Source organism: Centroberyx gerrardi, chromosome 18 (assembly GCF_048128805.1).
Source record: "Centroberyx gerrardi isolate f3 chromosome 18, fCenGer3.hap1.cur.20231027, whole genome shotgun sequence".
Classification (NCBI taxonomy): domain Eukaryota; kingdom Metazoa; phylum Chordata; class Actinopteri; order Beryciformes; family Berycidae; genus Centroberyx; species Centroberyx gerrardi.
In genome coordinates this window covers 11069244-11092452 of record NC_136014.1, presented here as the reverse complement: position 1 = coordinate 11092452, position 23209 = coordinate 11069244, and the positions used below count along the sequence as shown (strand labels likewise).

The 23209-nt window shown below is 43.0% G+C and overlaps 1 protein-coding gene across 1 annotated transcript in view; it reads right to left on the bottom strand.

The window, feature by feature from the left end:
* adgb (androglobin) overlaps positions 1-23209 on the bottom strand; it is a 49070-nt gene that overhangs the window by 24582 nt on the left and 1279 nt on the right. The window contains exons 3-16 of the mRNA XM_071915801.2: positions 23012-23104; positions 21515-21586; positions 21065-21241; positions 18250-18389; positions 16605-16691; positions 14238-14422; positions 13839-13931; positions 11877-11968; positions 10581-10755; positions 10067-10174; positions 4254-4365; positions 3817-3880; positions 2565-2673; positions 2065-2203 (exon numbers count right to left, since the gene is read on the bottom strand). Of these exons, the coding sequence (XP_071771902.2) occupies positions 2065-2203; positions 2565-2673; positions 3817-3880; positions 4254-4365; positions 10067-10174; positions 10581-10755; positions 11877-11968; positions 13839-13931; positions 14238-14422; positions 16605-16691; positions 18250-18389; positions 21065-21241; positions 21515-21586; positions 23012-23104 (1646 nt within the window). The remainder of the gene's footprint in view (positions 1-2064; positions 2204-2564; positions 2674-3816; positions 3881-4253; positions 4366-10066; positions 10175-10580; positions 10756-11876; positions 11969-13838; positions 13932-14237; positions 14423-16604; positions 16692-18249; positions 18390-21064; positions 21242-21514; positions 21587-23011; positions 23105-23209) is intronic.

Genomic DNA, 23209 nt, shown 5'->3' with positions numbered 1-23209 from the left:
TGAATCCCAAAGCATTTGGCAATAAATTGGTTCGGCTGATGCCGGTTTTCCCTACTTGCTTGTCTAATCCAGAGAGCTGTGATGATCACAGCGCTTCCCACTAGCGGTGGGCGGATCGATCCCAAAATAACGATACTACAGATACTACGTCTCGTTTTTGAAGATCGATTCTAGCGTCAATAGGATTGATACCAGTTTCAGTTTCTCTCTTCTACGTTGTACCCATTTCATCAAAGACTAGAACTGTCTGTGCAAACAACGTTCCGTTGTCGTGAACACATCTTAGTGCATGCATGCACTCTTTGCTTCTACATTGCTGTTGTCGTGTCGTGTGCACTCAAACAATGAACATACGCTTCGCGCACGCGCAGCGCGCCGCGGCACGCACCCTCAGAACCATTGCTCTAACTGAAGGAAAGAAGAATGGTTGAGGGTAGTTTGTGCTTTTGTTTAGTTATTTGCACTTTGCTTATTTATAAAAGTTCTGAAAGTTTTAAAATATTCATTGTTCTCCACAAATAATTGTGTGCACTTTGTTTATTCAAAAAACTTTTTTTCATGTTTGCACATTCAATTTACAATAATAAAAAAAATATTTTCGTTATTTGCCTTTAAAAACTGTCCTGTGTTTTAACATGCATGTGATTAAGTAATTAACAGCAAAAAGAAAGCAAAAAAAATTTTTTTTTTTTTTTTGTAAAAACAATTTTTTTTTGCTTTGCTTGCTACATACATGCTTCAGTTGGGAATCAAACCCGGGTCTCACAGGTGGCAGGTAGAAATTCTACCACTCACCTTACAATGATTGCTAACCTTTGGCAAATAATTTAGTGGTCATGAAAATGTATTCAGATTTAGCCTATTGATGATGCATTCACCTCATAAATCATGACACACTGCTCTCCCCTACATGAAAGTACATAAGCCGCTTTTAATAATAAAAAGTATTGGTATCGATATCGGTGATTCTGGCCCTGTATTACTTGGTATCGGGTCGAAACCAAATTTTGCGGTATCGCCCACCCCTACTTCCCACACACAGCGCAGCCCCCTCCCTCCGCTGAGAGCAGGGACTGTAGGACAGGGTCCACTTGTAATTGCTACCGGCGCACGCCGAAACTGGCCCGGGTGGGCGGAGTCAGCACTTAATATTAAAACGGGCTACGCCACGGCGTGCATTACAAGTGCGGATATTTATATGCAAATTACAGCAAATGGACAACGCTTCGAAATGCGGCACCAAAGCTCATCTATCTACTAAAGCAAGGAATCTCTGTCTGTCTGTGAGTCTGTCTGTGAGTCTGAGTGAGTGTGTGCGTGTGTGTCCTTCGCATATCTCGAGAACCGTTCGTCCGATCTACTTCACACTTGGCGGGTGTATTGCTGGGGACCAAGGACGTGCAGTGTCGGATTTGGTGCAATTTAGACACGCGACACGTTCATTATTAATAAACTTTGAATAAACAAGCGAACAGCGCTCTGTGCAGCAGCGGGGCGAACGGACACTGCATTAGTTGAGTCAATAGAGCGCCGGACTAAAAGGAAAGCGCCACTTTCTTGTATTTCACGTCATTTCGCGTTTTTTCTTAAAAATTAACTGGTTAGTTACCGGTTAATGGGTGTCGGCCTATCGAAAGCAAAATTAACCGAAACTGACATCCCTAGTTCCCACAATGAGAAGCCTTATCCTGCTGTAGGGTTGCACAATACTTAATTATTATCAAAGCATGGCAATATCAAACCCACATATCTTGATAGCAAAGTTACAAAAGTATTGTGATGTCAAATATCTTAAGTATCAAAATGTATGTTCCATGTAGGAGGACCGCAGCTTGCTTAGTAGCATTAATATCTGGAAAAAATATACACATACACTACAGAGAGTGTATAGAGTATGAAATTTGCGAAGAGCCGAAAAGCTTGCCAGTCTGTGCTTGCTCATGTATTTGCTCCAACCTTTCACTGTTGATCAATATATAGTCTTCAGTATTCTCTGGTATGATAGTGTGACAGTAATTCGTCTGCTACAGTACTGTAAATCTGCATTACTGTTGATAGCCCTACCCTGGAGGTAAGGGGAGCAGGGCTGCCTTGGAGGAGGTGGTCTGGATGTGGAGGACTGGCAGCTGAGACTCTAGGCTCTTCCAGGAGTATGGCTGGGCGAGGAGAACCGCAGACCGACACACTGCTGAGATCTCCTTCTCTGAGAGGGGTTATGAAGTGACAAGGAAAGGAGTAAGCCCACACACCATAGTCAAAAATCACAAACACAGCGGTTGTATCTTGTTGTTTGGCAGTGGCATTAGTGCGGTGGTGGTTTATGCCAAATCTAAAAATGGATCATTTACACATATGGTAAATGATCCATCTTGAGAATATGCTAATGTTGGTGTGTGTGTTATAGATTGTGGGATGAGGATTTATATCTGCTGGCAAAGACTTGAGTCAAGCTCCCTATGTTACGTACATTATCAACAATCCTCTGTTTTTGTATGTGGATGACTGTGTGTGTGTGTGTGTGTGTGTGTGTGTGTGTGCGTGTGCGTGTGTAGATAAACCCTTACTCTCCTCTGCTGTCTCTCCCCAGAGTAGCAGAGCAGAGAAGCTGATGAGGATCTGGGAAGGTTGCAGGCTGTCCACGTACAGGTAGTGAGAGCCTCTCTCCTCTGGACACTGGGGAAAACAGGCATGCACACACACGCACACGCACACACACACACACACACACACACACACAGCCCTTAGTTATCAGTGTGAAGGGATACAATGGAAACGAAAAGACCAAGTGAAAGAGAGAGAAAGAGGAGAGAGCCACAGGGAGGGACGACGCATAGACAGATAGAAAGGTGGCTTAGTGAAAGAGAGGCTGGAGGAAAGTAAAGAAAAAGAGAGGGAAAGAAGGGGAGAGCGAGGAGGTAAGAGGAGGGATTAAGTAGAGATAGAGAGTCGAGTGAGGTAAAGAAGCATTTGAGGTAGCAGCTGAGGAGAGGCCAAGATGGTGAATGCGAGGAGGAAAGATGGAGCCAAAGCACGAGAAAAAGAGAAGGGCAAAAAAAAAGAGAGAAATGGAGAACAAGAAAAGAGGGAGAAAATACAAACGTGTCTGGAATGAGAAGCAGAATCAAGTGTTCCCTCTGAATTCCAGATACACACACACACACGCACACACACAAAAACTATTGACGGCCCCCTCCACACCTACTCACAGACTGTCCTCCTCACCCTCCACATACACACACACACACACAAACATACACACACACACACACTCAGACACGTAGTGAGCAGGTCTTCAGAGGTGTGTGTGTGTGTGATGCAAGTGGTACTAATAGGGAGTGTGCTTTGAGAACTAAAGAGATTCATTAGTTCCCGGAGACAGGCAGGAGGACGCAGTAACATCTAGCACAGGGACATGTGTAATGGCATCAAGTCAACATTAGAGGGTATTATGTATAGGGTTAGGTTGGGTTACCCATGGCAAGCCGTGTGTGTGTGTGTGTGTGTGTGTGTGTACTTGAGGGATAGCTGCAGCAGATGACACAGGGAGGGCTCCGGCCGTAGCAGCAGAGTGGGTGGACATTCCAGTGCAGTTGATGCCTGTGGTAGATGTTTTCAACGAGATGGTGCTCTGCAGACAGTAATAGCTAATGGTAAGAGCAATATATCCAATATACAAACAACATCAATGTGTCAAATTTAAAAGCACAGACATGGGAATGTGAAAATAACTGGAAAGTTTAAAACTATCAACAGTGGAGAGTTGAGAAATTAATATAAATAGTGCAGAAATTAATTGGGTTGATGCTTGATGCCTACCTTAAAATGAGATTTCTTGATATGGTGTGGGTAGGTGTGAGGCTTATGGAACACCAAGAGTGTCCTGGGAAAGAAAAGTGCAATTTGATTGATTTGTGTGTGTTCAGTTACTATTGAATTTTGAATTGTGCAGGATTTCTTAAATGTAGGCAAAGTGTTCCAGACAGGCCCCTAAAGGTTTTTCAAGTGCTGAAAAACCTTTCAGCACTTTTTTCTCCCCAAAATGTTTATTATATTCAAGGGCAAATCCAATCAGAGTTACAGTCAGTAGCTTCAATCAATATTAAACTATTCTCTCCCACACCCAACACACTCTCAAAAACATCCTTTTTGTCACTGCTGTCCAACCCTAGCCTATATTGGTATGGATGCATGTGCCTGTGTGTGAGTGTGTGAGTGTGTGTGTGTGTGTGTGTGTGTGTGTGTGTGCCTCTCACTGGAAGCATTTAGCAAAGTCGTCCAGGTCCACCCAGGTCTCCTGCAGCATAGGTTTGTCAGGAGCTGAGAGCTCCTGGGGTTTGGGCTCCTTGGTCACGGTTTTGGGCTGATCTGGAGGGAGACCCACATTCTGCTCTGAAGGGTGAGAAATCACTGAGGCAACGCTAACTTGATTTATATAGCACATTTCATGCACAAGGTGCACATTTCACGCACAAGGTGCACATTTCATGCACAAGGTGCAATTCAGTGTGCTTCATAAAATACATAAATAAAAATAAAAATAATAACACCTATTACACCCACTATAATTTGTCTAGTCATTACGCACAATTTGTTCCGAAGCATAGGAACAAACCCCTATGCTCCTAAAAAACCTCTACGATTTCCGATAGTCCAGTATAAGAACAGAGCAAACAGATTTGGTAAAAGGCCACAGAGAAAAGGAATGTGTTGAGCCTACTGTTAAAAGAGGTGACAATAGGAGCACATCTCAGGGCATCTGGAAGTTTATTCCAGCAACTGGCAGCGTAATACCTAAAAGCAACTTCACCAGATTTTGTTTTCACCCTGGGAACAACTAACAGACCAGTCCCAGATGACCTAAAAGGTCTGGCTGGCTCATATCCTAAAAGCAGGTCAGAGATGTATTTTGGAGCTAAGCCATTTAGTGCTTTATAAACAAGCAGCAGAATTTTAAAATCAATTTTATGGCACACTGGAAGCCAATGCAGTGATCTAAGAACCGGTGAAATGTATTCTGTTTTCTTATCCCCACTAACTTCCTGAACAAAATATAATTATAATGTATAATGTAATGTATTATAATTGGGAATATATTTTTTTGCTGGGTTATTGGTGTGCTGTAACAAGCAGGCCTATTGTATACGAAAACCAGCTGTATGAGCTCTATAGTTTGTAAACTGAAGCAAAACACTACACATCACTTTATTTTACAGCACCAAATATTACAAATACTAATCTACTAATGCTAAACTCAGTGTCTCGTATAGGAAAAGCGTATCCTTATCAAGCTGAGTAACATGTTTTTCATGCCACACTTCACACTAAAATGATATAGAACAGCTTCTGAAATCTCCCATTTTATAATGCTGTGGGCAACAGAATGCCTTTCCTCTTGTGATTCATAGCAAGTTATCGTAGACTCTAATCATCATCTTAAACACGGTAAGTCGAAATGGCCAAACTCCCACATAATGGCATAGTGTAAGCACACATGCACACGCGCACTCCCACTCACTGACTCCCACAATCCCCATGCATGCACAGCAAAGTCATAGACATATGCACACAACCCCACCCCCCCCAGCCCCCCCTCAAAAAAAAAGAAACACACACACACACAGTTGCTCTGCCCCCAAGCTCCAGTGAAAGTGAGAGTCTGATCAGAGAGCTGAGGCAGCGAGGGCCGGTGTCTCTGCTGCTGAGCAATGGTGGTCTGCTCACTCAAACTGCAGGTGTTACTAAGCAACTAAACGGGGGCAGAGAGAAGGCGGGTAATTGGCCGGTTGTCATAAGGCATAATTTCAGACCCATCTTCTTCAAAGAGTCTTGGCCAACCAACGGAGGGATGGAGAGAAGGATGGAGGGAGGAGAGAAGAGAGATGCAAAGACTTCTTCTAATCTCACTAATTGGGCTATGCTGTGCTGATGCTGTCCAACTCAACCTATAATGGAGACCTACACTACATTTATCATTTCCAATAAACCAGAATTAATGAGCTTCCACACGTTCTGCTATCCTACAATTTGACCTCGGGTAAGTCGATGTATTGCCTGTTGTGTACAGTGTAAAGTGCATTATAGATTATTCTCCACATAATGAGTGGCCCAGTATTGGGACAGCTTATACCATTGGAGATGGCATCATCGTCCTTCTTCCTGTCCTCTGTAGTAACCTAAAGGGACAGAGAGAGAGAGAGAGAGAGAGAGAGAGAGAGAGAGAGAGAGAGAGATGCATGAACAGTGAGTTGCTGATAGAGTAACAGTGCCAGAGATACGCCTCCACCCTCTAGTGATTCTATGCCAGCTGTGGCGTTGTGCCGTTCTCACTGAGCACCACAGGAGATGAGACATGGTTTAATGTGACAAGGGCTGCTCCTCCCCAGCTAAAAACACCACTAGGGAACACCAGCTCTAATTTACTTAGACTGTCAGCGACAGATGAGGAGTTATTATATTGTTTAGCATGTTATTTCTCTTAGAGGGGAATTACTCAACAGCTCTGATTTCACGCTAGTCTGCCCAAGACAATAAAGAAATATAGCTAACGAGTCATTATCAAATCCCTCAATCCTTCTGTCTGTGCAAAGCAGGCCTGGAAAAAGGCATCGCTGGTGCCTTGGTAACAAAGCTACATTTGTGTGTGGTACATGGAGTACCTGTATCAATTACCTGACATATACTCCAAGAACCTTCATTTGAACTTTTTCAAATGATGTTCCTCTTGAGAGAGAAGCTCAGTGAATGTCCCACAGTTTACTAAGCTCTGAATTAGAATTATGGCTTCATGTGGTGTGACTTCAAAGCAACCCTGGCCAAGAGTCCGATGAGTCACTGTGTGTGTGTGTCTGTGTGTGTGTGAGTCACCACTCGTTTGAATAAGTACCCAGAGACCCAGACAGACGGAAAGAGGCATTGTGATTGGGAGGCACACTTGACCTCTTCTCCACCACTACACCACCACTTTGTGTGCGCGTGTGTGTGTGTGTGTGTGTGTGTGTGTATCCGAGTGTATGCTTGTGTTTGTGTGTTCACATGTGCGTGTACATGACTTAAAGATACAGAAAAAACTTTGATCAGACCTCTAAGGCATGCCATGCCCAGTCCACCCACAACATGCCATTTTATTAGACTGCCTGTCTTACCCATGTACAGTAACAGGACATCCTCATACATAAAGACTGATACAGCTTGCACACTGACCAAAGGCTGCAGGGATTTTAAGCTGCTGCTTACTGAGGAGACAGTTATTTTTTCTGTGATCAAATTGGCAGGCATGGGTGGGAGGGGGGCATTTCTTTAATCTCAAACTTCATGGGGCTTTATTTTTCCGCACTGAGTGTCAGCCAGAGTTAAGTCTGTTCTGTCCAAGTGACTCTCTCCATATTTCACATTTTTCCCTGAAGTGTCCCCCAATTCATACATGAAAGAAATAAAACTGAATTGTTATAAACACTTCTCTGTGGCTATTCACAGTTCACAAGAGGCGACGGGCACAAGAAAATCTGTTGATCTCAGAGGCCAGACTGCATTGTGGGAAGTAGGGCTGAACGATTTTGAAAAAAATATCTAATTGCGATTATTTTGACTGATATTGCAATTGCGGTATGATTTGTGATATTAGAGGGAATGATAATTTTTACATCATTATTCTCATTTTCATTGAAAAACGTATTAAAATGATTATGGTGTGATTTTTGCAGGGATCTGTACCAAACAAAGATGTTTTCTTAAGTCTGTAGAATATGATGTGTAGGCCAGGACATCTCTGCAGCACGACAATATTTAATTTAAAATGGTATTTTGACACACATTTCGCCTTTAACAAATATTGCGCCTCCTGCGATTTGAAAATTGCAGTAGGCCATATTGCGATTTCGATAAAATTTCGATTAATTGTTCAGCCCTAGTGGGAAGTGTGGTTCTCTAGCACAGCTAAACTGGAGTCATGGTGGGGCTTTAGTGATTTAGTGATTAACCACATTCCAAGCATATCAGAGGTTAAAACGTCTCGTTTACACCAGGACTAATTCATTAGCCTTACACTAAACTGGAGTGAGTAGGCCCCATTCAGGGTATTAGGGACATCATGTGATGCCACCTTCTTCTATCGTGGGAGCTGGACACAGAGGTTGGTTCTGTTGGCCCGCGTTGAGAGAAATAGAGGGAGGGGTCAAAAAAGCAACAATCCCTTCACACTTGACGCATGGTCCACTGAGCACGTGACCCAACACGTGCTTGTGAAGAGCATGAACACATACACACGCACACAAACATAAAAGCAAGCACACATTCAACACACATGCACAAACCACATGAATGTTACCCACACACGAAAATACACAAATGCACGTGTGCACAAACATCAAGCCGCACATCAAATTAGCGTGTCCATACTGCCCTAGCCTAACCGCTCTATAACTGGTCATAGTTACACAAGAGGGCGATTAATATGAACTCTATTTTTTCTCTGTATGCTAGGAGTGAAGTGTAATAATGAGCCCCCCAGGAGGCGCAGACACTGATGGCTCACCATCTAATTGCGCTGCTTTTTTCATCAGCAGAGTACACGACCTCTCCCTGTTTGAAACCTACGCGCCCCGTTCACCACCACTACACACCAGAGACTCTCTCTTCCCCTCCGTCTCTCTTTTTTGCTCTGCTTTCATCTCTCCCTTCCCAACTGTCACTTTCTTTCCATTTTTCTTTCTCCCTCGTTCCTCTTTCGGCACAGATGTCCCCCCCTTTATTCCTTTCTATCTTTGTTTCTATCCTTGTCTCTGTGTCTGTCTGTGTGTGTCTCTCTGCTGCTGCTCTGCACCCCAACCCCCTCATTCTCCCTTCGCTCGCTGGTTCTCTGTTTAGTGCAGATGTGCCCCTGGTCAGTGGTGGCCTGGCTGGGAGACAGCAGAAGTGACTTTGAGACTGGGGGATGGCAGCCTCTCGTTGTCACTGACACACAACCCAGCGCTGATGAGCCTTCAACAACATACTTACAGGGTAAGCAGGGGGAGACGGAGCGGGGAGGAAGGAGTGAGGAAATAACAAGAAGAGGCTACAACATTTTGCAAACAGCTGCTTATAGCTTGTTTTTCCTGTGTGGTTGTTTTTCTACAACTGACAATTGCCTACACCACAGTAATGTCGTTAGCCACTTTTGGTTGAATTGCATTAGTGATAATGCATTTAATTATCTTTCTAGATTGAACAACACAAGGCTCTGTTTAAATTACAATCCGAACATGTAGAATATATTGCTAAACAAACTTTGGGCTCTGGCAGAGAGCAGTTCTATGTACCTCTATGTTGTCAGTGCTGTTTGGTAAGTTAGTGTTGGGTTCAGTTGCGTCAGGCTCAAGGCTTTCGCTCTCACAGGACGCCAGGGTAGAGTTGCAGGAACGCCTCCTGACACTGCTCTGCTTGGCCTCCCTGACACACAGACACAGACACACACGCACACACACACACACAAAATTCATGTAACACATCATGTGCACATACTGTAAATATGCATCATATCATAATCATGCCATACACACATCTCATGGGAACTTAGCTATAAAACTACACATCCACAAACAATTAACATTTAAGCTATGTCACCTACAAGTTAGTCATACACATCACATTACATATCAAGTCATAACTGTAAAGTATTTCTGCCATAACATTGCTTTTGACTTTTGATGGCAGATGGTTATTGTTTCTGGGCAATATATCATATTTGGGATAATTTTTGAGGCAATGGACATAGGCAAACATTGCCTTCGGTCAGTATGGTAATTGTCAGTTGGGAACAAATCATTCTGGATAACACTTTGGCCTTTGAGGCATAAAAGTGTAAAAAAGGACATGGCTGTTTAGAAAAACGCTCATATATTGTACATTGCCCAAAATGCTGCCTGTGTATCATATCCCTGGAAGGAAGGAAGGAAGGAAGGAAGCGATGTGGTAATAATGTCACAGGGGCTTGAAGGACAGCCTCTCTAACCACGATGACAGGCAAACACACAGAAGAACAGGAGGACAGAAAAGATGCATCTCTTTCAGCTTTTCAGTTTTAGGCTACTTCGGTGTACACACAGCTCTGGGATTGGGCCAATGCTGCTCTTGATGCGGTAGGAGAGGAAAGGGCTGGAGACCTCGATGAATAGCTCCGGTTTTGGCACAGGGGGCTCTGCAAGAGAAGAAAAAACTCACACATGACACCAGCAATGCTTTTTCACACTCGGCTTGTCTATCTTTATTGCTTTTTCTGCTTTTCACTCAGAGATCAGCTGATGTCAGATATGCCTGAGCCAGCAGCTACTTTCAATGCTGAAATGTAGCTATCCTCCTCCTATTTGCATTTCAACACTTTCTAACCGCATTTATTTATTACACTCAGCTACGCTCGATCACTTCATTTGTTTTTTTATTTAATACCCTTCCCTCCATCCTCCTCCCATCATCCTCTTGCTTACCCCTTCAGCCTTTTTTCTCCACACTCCTTATCCTTTACTCCACAGGCAAAACATTTTCTGTTGCCCCATGCTTCCTCATTTAACCATTTTTTCCTCCCCCCCTCTCTCTCTCTTGCTCACCCCGGGGTTGGTCAGTGACCAGGGTCTCCTTGCGGGGTCGGATGAGTTTCCAGCGGGGCACAGGGGGTGGTTTGGGTGGGGCCTCCAGCGGGCATGCCCTGGTCCTGGTCAGCAGGACAATGTGACTGTACAGCCGGGAGAGACTGTACTGGCGTAGACACTCTGAGGAATCCGCCTGTATGCCCGCACGTAGACACAAGCACACAGACGCGGAAATAAACACACACGCACACAGACATTTGTGCACACACATTCACACAAATATTTAAACATGCAGTTGAATACATATACTAGCAAAGTGAGAGTTACTGTCGCCTACAACCAGTTATCCAAGGTCAGTTGTTTGTCCAAACCCCTCATGAATCCAGTCAAATTGTGAAAAGGGCATTCTGATCCGAGATCAGAGCTTAGAGGTGATATAATACCTCCAGCGGAGGAAAATCCTGGAAATTCTCCAACTATTAGGTTTAGCATGGGTGTAAATAATAGAACAAGTGAAGCCTGTTGAGGCGAGGCATCCAAATAGAACACAACATGCCCCCAGATCACAAGCACTGGCATGTTTCATCTCTACCACCCACTGTTACAACAGGCCTCAGTGCATTTTCACATTACTGTGCAATGTAACAGAGAGGTATCTGAGGCAGGAGATATGTTGACTGAAAAGAGCTGCTTTAGTGCAAATGCATAGTGAGACACAATGATATGCGGTAACATTTTAGATCAAATCAAACCTATTATGTATGTGTTAATTAAATCAGATTTGGCTATTTAGACATTGTTTTCTCTTTATACATTGATACATACGGGTCGACAGAGAAAAAAAACAAAAACGAGCAAGCCGTCGTACTAGAACTCTTCCCTGGAGTTTGAACCCTAAATGTACAATAAGTAGCTGTGACATAAGCTATGTTTACATATCTCACTGTAATGAAATGTTTGAGATCTGATCATAATGATCAGATTTTTTATGAGAGAACATAGCTGTGCATCCACACTTGGCCTGAAAATGCCTGTCATGTGTCTTCTATGGCTGTATTTAAATCTGGGTTCAGGTTTCTCTTTTCTGCTCTTTATCTCCATTTCTTTACAACGCTCACATAGACAGTGTAGCTGGATTGCATCCAGACTATGTAGAATTCCCGTCACAATGTGAATCTGGCTGCTTCTGAAGATCTGATAGAAATGTGAGAAAAATCTGATTTCTCTTAATGCCTCCTGGTGTGACTGAATAACAAAAATTGCACTGAAAGAGCAAGTGTGAGGAGAGAGAGGAGGAGGAGAAATGCGACTTACCATCTGACCAAACACAAAGGTCTTGTTATCCAGCAGCTGAAGAGGGTGGTAGTTGGCACACACCACCATCTCTGGGGCAGGGGGGTAGGTACCTGAGAAACACACACCGGCATAAAAGAGTGGCATAAAAGCAGGTAGACACAGAAAGGCATGAACAAACACAGGTATAAATAAGACAGCATCTAGGCTATCTAAAGAAGGATCTCCCCCCTCTAGAACATGTTAGTGTGTATCAAATGAGGAGCACATAGACCAGGAGACATGGAAAATCAATTTGAAAGACCATGGTGGAGAGAGATGGGAGAGCTGCTACACTAATATAAAGGCTACGCATAAAGAATTGAACAGAGAAGTGGTTCTCACATTGCATAGTGATGTATGCATTTCAATTTATGCATTTCAATGGAAAGTTCAGAGAGCACAGAGACAGTGAGAGTGAGAATGTGTGTGTGTGTGCGCGCGTGTGTGCTTCATTTGCCTTAAGCATAAATGTTTTGTGAATTTATGCCACTTTATGTATGCATGTCACCACATTACGTTAATCTGCAACACGTTAATTATCGTAACACAAGTGGGACTGTATGAGAGAACGAGGCGGCGATTAGTGTCAGCAGCAATAGCAGGTGGGTGAATATGAGAAGGAGGGGGAGGGAGAGAGAGAGAGAGACAGAGAGAGAGGGAGAGAGAGAGAGAGAGAGAGAGAGACAGAGAGAGAGGGAGAGAGAGAGAGAGAGAGAAAGAGAGAGAGAGAGACAGAGACAGAGACAGAGACAGAGAGAAAAAAAGTAGGATGACATAATACAGTTCGGTAATATCCATCAAGTATCATTTTCTCCCCCTAAATCAAAACAATCAAGTTGAGTAAGACCACCAAGCATTTACCTCCAAGACAGTATAAATCCTAGGGCGGCCCAATATTGACAAAATGTCATGTTAAGATTTTTTCTACATCATTTCTTTTTCAAGACTTGAAATTAGTTTCAGTACTTTTCTCTAATAGTTAACTTGATTTGTGGGCCACGGATTCTGCACGCTACATATGTTGTTTGGCATGCTGCTGGTACACCTTTTCCCCCATTATAAAAAAGGCAATTTCCTCTTGCAATTTGGAAACTGCATTTCAATTTCAATTTTTTTTTTATTATTAATTGTGCAGCCTTCATAAAGCCTTTATCTATCCACCTCTGTGACCCGAAACAACTGCCAGCCACAGGCTCTCTTTTAGAGGAAACGTTTCATCTCATGGCTCCATCAGATCTTAACCACACTTGACTTGGGGGGCTCCTCTGGCCCACGGGCACACCAAATAATTCACCCTGCCAATACTCCCCCTGCTGGTTTATTTATAGCCCGCCATACACACATTAACCCACCCAGCACTCCATATTACATGAGCTGGGGTAAACAGGAAGTGATGCATGAAACAGCAGGAAAGACGCAGCAGGAGATTGGCTGACTGGCGATGAGACTCGGAAATCGTGCTGTTTTGCAGTGTGGTGTGATAGTGACCTTAGGCCTGGAGTTTTTCCTGTCCTGAAGTTGGAATATCACCATTGCGGTAGTATAAATGTTGCAGGAGTATAAGGGTGATTACTGCTATACAAGGATAGAATTATTGATAGGTGTTTTCAGAGAGAATATGGAGAGTTCCTGTATAACAATGAAATATTCATCGTCATGCTCCATACTAGCTGAATTATGGATGCAGAGGGAGGAAATAGAGTCACATGGTGCACATACATACATGTATATACTGTATATACATACAAAGACAAACAATGATATACCGTATGTGTACTGCATACATGGGGTCAAAGCTACAACTCTACATAAATATGCTTATTCATGGCCTTGAACATGAAAAAAAAAAATGGGTGTATGTTTATGTCCACCTGCGTGCATGTGTGGGTCTGAATGTGATAGAGAGACAGAAAGTGTATGTGTGTGTGTGTGTGTCCATACTCTCAGCAGTGGGCTGGTTGGTAGCATTGGGCTGAGTGGAGGAAGATCCATTAGTCTTCTTGTCCTTATCGCCTTCCTTCCCTTTTTTATTTGCTGAACCTGACAAAAAAGCATTAATGATATCAAAAGCAAAGCCATTAATATAGAGAAATCTACAAACAAATTTTTCAACCAAAGTTTGTTTAAAAAGCAACTCAGTTCATCCCTCGGATGATACATTAATCAGCCGTTTAACGGAAGCATGATTAGATAAAAGTCCGTGCGCACAAATGATCCTAATCTAATCGATGATTTAATTGACTCACTCAATTAGATGTGCAAGCAGTGTGTGTAATTGAGATGTATGTTTGTGGGTGTGCATATGTACATATGTGTGTGTGTGTGTGACATGATCAGCACCTTTGCTTTTTTCTGGGCTCTTGGCTGCCGTGGGTGATTCGCTCTTGCAGTCACTCAGGCGGGAATCCCTCCCTGCAACAGGCTCTGCAGCCTGGGGCTTCTCCTCCAACAAACTCTCATCTGGGTATGTAAATTTGGGAATGGTGTCTTTTAAGAATTCCCAGACTTTTCCTACGTATCTGGACCTGAGAGGAGGTTAAAGAGAATATCACTGAGTCATCGAGTAAAAATAGATTTGATCGATGATAGTCTATCTCACCAAAACATCTAGCCAAAATGTCAGCCTTACTTATGATCCCAGACATGACCTTTAAGAGTCATTTAACTGTCTGAGGCGCATCCTCATTGAAAAAAAAAGTTACAATGTTGCAACAACGTTCTTTACTTGAACTATTAAGCATGTGCATCACTGTAAGCCTTATAGTGGCACAGCTCCCACTTCACACTTTTTCACAAAATTCTCATTAAGAATATAAAACCATTCACAGTCACAGCCAGTCTGGCACTGTGCTATTTCATATGCTTCAATCTAAACATTCACACCCTGCTCTTATACAATAAACGGGTTGGATAAGGCTTTCTCAATTCACAATTTTCCAATCAAGATTAAATTGACTGGGCAATGAGTTAATCAACCCCCTTGCCTCTCTCTCATCCTGATTTTTGGAGGGGGCTCCTAGCATGCTGTGGTGGGTGGAGCATGGCACTAACAATGCTAGGGTGTTGGGTTCAATTCCAACTAGGGACACGCATACAGTGTATGAACCAAGATGCCTTGGATGAAAACATCCACTAAATGGTATATGTTGTTGTGGAGATCTGGGTATGTCTAGATTACTAACACTTCCTGGCCATGACAGCAGCTGAAGTCTGCTGTGAGGAGTCCTTGTGTGTCTATTTGTCTGCTGTCTTACCCCTGAGTCTATTGCAGTGTCTGTTCCTGGTTGTGTATAACTGTGCTGTATCTGTATTTGTAGTGCACTGGACTGCATTTGTCTCTGCACTTTACATGTGCACAGTGCATGCACACAGCTACACCAACAAATGCAGGCACACTTACTGTGTACACACACACACACACACACACACACACACAGACACACACACACACACACACACACATTATGTTTGTCTGCAAATAACCAAATTGTGTTTAATCTACTGACTTCTGTACATCATTTTTCTTGTGTTAAACTGTTCTTGGTAAAATGCATTATGTACAATTACCTTTGATTTGATTTTAAGTGCACCATACAATCTCTTCTGTATTCTAAGGCATCCTTTAGAAGGTATTTTTGATTAAATCTTGGCTGCATGCTGAGGAATCCAATGGAGTATTCAGTTGGAGCCAAAACAATATCTGGCAGTTGATTCCCAGCCTCCTAGCCAGATTTATGGGACATCTCAGCACAGACAGGCTAACAGCATAGTGTGAAGCAGCGGCAGTGGTAATGTTAGTCTACGATCTAAGCTGGATGTACCCAAAATGGTGAGGAGCATGTTTGTGTGTGATGGGGAAAGCGAGAAGTGAGAGTGATAGAGTAAGGTTATTTTATTTAAAGCACATCAATTTATTTGAAGCACAACACTTTATTATGTATTTTATTTGCCAAACAACAGGAGAGAAGTAAATAAAACCATGTGATTTTCTTACTTGTTCACTTTAAAAAAATAATGACATAACTGGAAACACTATGTGTGTTTGTGTGTGTGTTTGTGTGCGTGCACGTAGAACTGCGCACCCATGTGTCATGAATAAATCTGAAACACAAGCACAGTCACGCTCACTGCCTGTGTGTGTTGATAGATTCCCCAGGAGACCCACTAACAACAGCTAACCTGCTGAGGCAGAGAGAATCACACTCCCCTGCTCCACTCCAAAACACTGTTCCCCCATTAAAGTTCCATCACTGACAAGCTGAGACCCTCCACTCCATCCTGCATTTCATCCCCCTTTATTTCATATCTCCCCGTTTCCATTTTAGAGCTCAGTCATTCCCCCCAAAGTGTGATCTTCCACACTGTACTACAGATAGACGCACTTCTCAGGATGATTGTGCTACAGTATGCTTTGTAAAGTATGCTTATTGAGAGATGCACAGGTTCTTAGATTGTTTGTGCGCATTTAGTGCCACAGCCTTTATTGTGATAAACTACCAGAGATTAGATAGCCTGTTTATCTCTCCCCCTTTGGCTTTCAGAGTGAAGAAATGCAAAGGAATGCAAAGGGAGAAAATGGAAAATCCCCTAGCCTATTTAAAGAGACAGTTAACAGGAGTATGTGTACATTTTTAGGACATACAACTACATAACTAAAGACAGATAAGATGAGGAACACAGAGACAGAAGAGTGGATGAGGAACATACTGTATAGGAACGATCTCTGGGATCCAGCCGGTGAGGGTGTGGATGAAGGTGAACTCACCCATCTCCTTCCTGAGCTCTGATACTACACTGAGAGACAAACACAAAAAAACCCTTACATCAGCTTAAAAGAGAAAAATGATGACCGTACATCAAACCACAGCAAAACTTAGATGGCATAGACCCCATCAAACCCACCCATGTTGACATTGGCACTATTCCCTTTCAGAGCAGGCAGCAATTGGATGAGAAATTTGGTGCCCAGAGATGTGGATTCTGCGGCTTACACAGGACAACAAAGCTGTTTACTGTTGTCTCAGCCAGCCTGGACGTTTGTCTACTGAGTAATTGAATGCCAAGGATACAGGCTGCTCTTATGATGTACATTGTTTTATGTGTTTTATGTGGGAAATCTTAGGGAATAACTATTATTCAAGCCTCTAGAACTCATTTTGTGTGTTGCGTATGGTTTTGTGTGTGTGTGTCTGTGTGTGTGCGTGTGTGTGTGTTGTGTGTGTCTTGGTGGCGTTTTTCAGTTGAAACAGATGGCTGCGGCTCTAATTGGTCCTCTTGGGATCCTGTGGCCAACCTGTCCAGTCCACAGTAATGATCCCCAATGAGATGAAATCAATACAACTTGATCAGGATTGCGACACTCCATATCCAGGACAGGAAAGCTATTCACCACCTAAAAACAATGTGGGAGCCCTCCACTCACCTTCAGCTTTCTATAAAAAAGACAAGTGCTATCTATGAAAAGCCCCAGCAGACACCTGGGTAAAGTTTGGCACTTGTATGAACTTTCACTACAGCTTATAAATGATTCACCAGCAGAGAGGCTCCTTTGTTTCCTGTCTTGGATGAAACATTTATGTCTCGACCTTCTGTGGACACAGCAACAGCCACCTTGACACACGCCAAGTCGCATCGTCACAGACACGCACACTGCCTGTCTCTCACCAAATTTAACACAGCCCCAGGCACAGATTAGGTCAGGTGGAGGTTTGGCCAAGTCAGCAAAAGGCACTCTGTGTGTGACCGCTCGTGCATGTGTGTGAGCTTTCAACTGTTTAGTTGACTTTGGATTATTTTCCAAGAAAGTAGACATCTCTTCTCTCGTCTCATGCTTATATCGCCTAGAAATTAATTTAAAAAAACTGTGACAGTCTCCATTACAATCAGAAGCTTCAGTGACCTGTGTTGACCTGCTTTCGTCCTCAGATCAGATTTGTTGAGAAATCCCCTGCCATCTGACTGGCAAGTTATGCATGAAAGAAGGGGAAATGAAATATGTTAGAAAGCAAATCAAATGGCTACAGAAAGTTGTGAAAATTGCTGTTACTGCAATTGTTTTGACAATGACACATTTAGAGAAAATCCTACGCAGGGTTTCCTTTTAATTTGATGTTGGGCAGTAGTGTGCACCCCAAGCAGGGTAGTACAAAGGGTTAGTGCAGATACTGTGTGGTGCATTTTTGCAGTATTCTTGTTAGAGGGCCCATGTCTAGTTTTTCTGCAGGCTGAACAGTGGGTATTTGGAATGAGGGTGAAATGTGTTCTTATGCCCTCTTACTAGCAGAGCATAACAACCCCGTTCTTTGGGACAGTACTGAGGTGCGTAGAGAGTTGCTGCCGGAGTGTAACTCACTCTGTGTTGGCCACTTTAATGAGAGCCTTAGCCAACAGCATTGGCCACAGCTCTGACTGGTTGGTGGAGGCAGGGAGAAGCAGGTTGTTTTCCTTATCGAATGGCATGGCATCATCAACTGTCACCTTCCTCCAGCAACCCTAGCAGGCAGACAGAAAGGCAGTTAGTGATACTGCACAACATGAAGGGGGATGTATTTCTGGATGTTTAATAGTATCTCTTCAACACTTCTATTATTTTCTATTATTTTCCTATTTCAGCCAGTATATCCACAGGTTTACTTTATGGTGTTTGTTAAAAGATAATTTTCCTTCACACTGATTTCAAAGAGCTCTGATAGTTGCTAAACTTATCCAACTCTAAATTGTATTTAGCAAGTGTAGGTCAATAAATTTAAAAACTTGTTATAACTGCATTTAAAAAGGAAAAAAATGTTGTGAATTTAAAGTTGAATGAATCCACTGTTGCACTCTCATACTATTAGATCTACTATATTTACTCATTAAGTCAATGCTTGGCACTGACCCTTGTGCTCGTCATTTTTAATTTTGGTGATCTAGGAGTTGGAAGCATATTCTTACTCATTGTGAGTCACTCTGGATAAGAGCATCAATTAAATGCCTAAACTACAATATGTAAAGGTAGATAGAATAAGGAGGGCAGATAAAAAGACAGAATTACTTTGACTTGCTGTTTATCAATATAATTTTTTGATTTGTATAATAGTGGGGTAAACTTAGATTTCCACTGGCCAGCTAAAAATCAAAGACCAAAATGTGAGAGTGTTCAGAATGGTTGGTTTGCCTTCAAAAACCTCAGTTTACTGTTTAGAAATTCGCAGACTGCCTTGTCTAATTGTGATTTTTCTGAAACAGAGCTTTGTCTGCAGTGCTACTTGAGGTCCATAAGAGCCTCTCATTGAAACTCACTGGCTATTTGTCTCCTTGATTGTAGCACACTTGAATGGGCTCGTTCCACTCAAACAGCAAAACCATTAAGTTGTTTTGTGTATGTACGTATACTACTGTGCAACATGAAGACACACACACACTGAGTAATTATATGCAAAGGCTCATAAAATAGTAATCCATGGTTATAGAATGTCTAGAGGCCGGGTTTTGTGAACATTGCCCTTCTGAACAGACCTCTAAAGGAGATTCCTCAGATCGTGACAATAAGCACCAAGAGTCTGAGTGTCATTTCCCCAAAAAACCCAATGCTGTGACTCTGGCTGTATATTCAGCATCACCTCGGGTCTCAGCATCTCAGTGGTCGGTGGGCTGAGTATCCAGTAGTTCTCCTAGCATTAGCCACCCTAGCCTTGCGTCTTAGCATCCTGTGCGGTGTCAGTGGTCGTTACATGCTGTCTGGCAGACTGACTGACAGCCTGGTGTGATGTGTCCACTGGCTGTCTGTGGGAGTTTCACACTGGTGACAGGGAGGAGCAGCAGTCAAACAGGCTATAATCTGACTGACTGTTCACAGCTGTGCCTCTCTCTTAGTTATCCGTCTATCTATCACACCAGTGTGCACATGTGCACACTCCCTTTCTTGCTTGTTCTTCCTCTTTCTCGTCACATCATTGCCCCAAAGAGGAGCTCAGTCTCCTCGCAGATGTGGCAGAATGCAGCGCAAAGGGGCAAGTCAGAGGAGAGAGTGGATTTTCACAGTGGCATGAAGGAGGACACAGTTGGAAAGAATGGTGGAGAAGAATGAAGGAACAGAAGAGCCGGGGAGAAAAGGAGTAGCATATGAGCAAAACGGACAAGGAAATGAGAGAGGAGGTGGGGGTGGGGCGCTTAATGCCGTCTCTACAACCATCTGTTAGCGTGCTACGGTTGGCACGGGGACTGCTGCCTACAATCATGTCATGCTTGTTTGTCAAGGCAGAGTTGAACTGTTACAGAACACCATCACTTTTAGCTCTGTCTCCTCCACTCTCTCACAGTACCTGAATTGTGATACAGTAAGAGTCCATAAAAATCTCCCTTACTGTAATGACATAACAGAATGTCCTTGCAGGTCCTACCTACAGATCTGTGGTGAGCAACACACATGCGGAAACTCATAGGCGAGCAACTTCCCAATTCAATGTCGTTATGCTCCCCCAAGACAAACACACAACACTAACACTGTCTGTGCAGCCAAAAAGTTGTAAAACCCTAACCTCACACACCATTCATCTGAATGACAATACAATGCATAAAGCCCCCTAGGGCTAGGCCTGGCTCTCATACTCCATACAGCCTAGATATCCAACTGAGCGTTGCTCTCTGAGAGGCAGCTGACTCCTGTTAAGCCCTATCTATTCATCAGGCAATGTATGAAGCCCAGCCACTTTTGGCACAGCAGTGAGACTGATTGATTTGAGCTTTCAGTGGATAAGGCTTTTTCATCCCTTCCCCTCTCTCCTCTCCCTCCCTCCCTCCCTCACTCTGTGCCTACTCCCCTCTCGTCTGCTGTCTCCTGTGGGGTCTGCTGAATAATACAATGAATCTCATTCCATCTCTCGCAGATGTGGCTCTGAAAATTGGCTTAACTAACGTGGTGGGATTGTGAGGCAATGACTTGATCTACAGTGGTGTGACGTCCATAGGCATCCTCGAGTTTCATACTAGGTTGAACGTTTTCATACAGTGTGAAGATCAGACCAAAAAGCCATCCTTTCATTGTAAATGCGTATAAACAAAGCCTCCAGTGGATCTGTACTTTTTACAGCCTTGTCCATGTATGTTTGTTTGTGCACTTGTGTGTGAGTGTGAGTGTGGGTGTGTGTGTGTGTGTGTGTGTGTGTGTGTGTGTGTGTCAAACTCACCATCCAGTAAAGTCTGACCACGTACTTCCCGTAGAGGTTGTACAGCGGCATATTATCCTTCCCCACCTTACACAGCGAGTAGATGTGCTCCCAAGGTCTCCAACCATCTTGCTCTCCCGGTGTGCTGTTACACAGCTTCCAAACAATATAGATCTCACTGATGATCCACCTCATCACCTGGATGGAAGAGCAAGGAGAGAAGGTGTAATCATGAGTCTAGTAACTACTAATCGATCCGTAAATCTATCAGTCGATTCCTCAGTTATCTGATCCATCATTCGCTAAATCAATAGTGCATTGCATTAGCCCAGTCCAATTCATTTCTGTCAATCAAATGTCACTCTATCTGACACTTAAATTACACTACCCAAGTCTTGATCAATACTGGCTAGGGTAAAGTCAGTGAGATCCTAAATAATAGACAAATTGAAAGTACTGCTGCAAGGTTACCTCACTGCAAATCAGATGGTCATTGGGGGAGATCAGGTCAAAGGTAGTTTCGTTCTCAACAACCACAGGACCCTAGAATGACGCACATCAGTGTTATCAAGTCATAGAGGCATAGAGCAATACAACTGCCTGAGCCTTTTTATACCCAGTCAGATGATGGACAGACAGACTTTGTGCACTGAAGCTGTTACATATGCAGTGCTGCAGTAGCTATGTATATATCAGGAGGGTCTATTATACAAAAATAGGTGGTCAAACAGCTTTAGCAGATTTCTAGATCGCTCTATGGAAAGAAACACGTCACCTATTTCAAATGTAAATATTCATGTGTCTTAATCTATGTGGGCTACTCATCCCTGGGCCTAAGCTGATCTAACCAAGCCATGATACTCCAGAGAGCATGTTTGAAATGAATATTTGATTACCAAGTTAATAGACTCCAACACGGTACTAATCAAATATGAATTAATGGCTCCGGTGATGGTGAGAACGATAGTGTGCAGCTTTGGGTCAAGGGAGGCTGTGCTCTCTCCCATCATCAAGGAAACTCTAAATAAAAGCCAAACTTAATTTCCGTCAGTTAAGTGGGTTCCAGAAAAACAGACTGGTAAAGGTTGAGGAAGAGAGAGGAGCACAACAGAGCTGTTCCCTGCATCTAAACGCCTGATTGCTTTTGTGATTATCCCCATGTACTTCTTGTATGAAATTAATGAAATGCTTTTGACATGGCAATTGGAAGGCAGGCTGTGACCTGTGCTGGTAAGGACTAATTCAAAAAGCAGGAAGCTTACAGTAATTGCTCAACGTTGCACAGAGAGAGGGTAAGAGAAAAGAAAGTGGAGCAATGCAATTAAATTGTGGAACTGCATTAGAAGCACACAGAGAGCAGATTTCCTTAATTAGCTGTACACAGTATGGCAAAGAAATACTCTTTGTTAAAGCTGCTGAAGGTAAGTTTTATAAGTTGACATTTTGTTTTAATTCAGCGAAAGTAATCCCCATGTTGGGTGAAAATAAGTTAGATAATATGTCAGAATCTCAGCAATACTGATTGCACCACTGCTCTGCTATTTTCCTTTCAAATACATTTTTGAGGCTTGGACATCTGACCAATTGAGGCAAACAGGAGGGCTTTGCTCCAAGTTCAATCAGCTGCATGACGATTTCTACTGGCTGGGTGAGAATCGGAGGGAGGGGAGAGGAGGGCTAAGTGCATTAGTCTTCCTGGTCTTCCAACCTACCTACCTAACATTCATCAACATGGCATGATAAGTTTGCTATTGTTTGTTATCGTTATCTCTGACATGCAGTTGAACTATGATGTGGTACAGTACAATGGCAATAATAGTGAGACACCAGTTTTGTCAAACACACAGTGGCATGGCACAAGTGTGATCATTGTCAAAAGTTTGTATCATTTACAGTATATGATAGCTGGTCATTTGCCATGTACTGTCCTATTTGAAATCACACCACCAATGCTGAAATTTTAGTTACCTTGTTGACAATGAACTCTGAAGGGCGCTTCCAGGAGTGCACTCTCAAAGATGGAGGCAGGCAAATTTTTCCCTCAGGATCTTCAAAGAATGGCTGCAGACAAAAATAACATAGTTCAAAAGATATTGTAACAACACAACAACACAATGAATCTTACATAAGGTAAGATTAGTGTTTAAAGTGAGTTTAAAGAAGGAA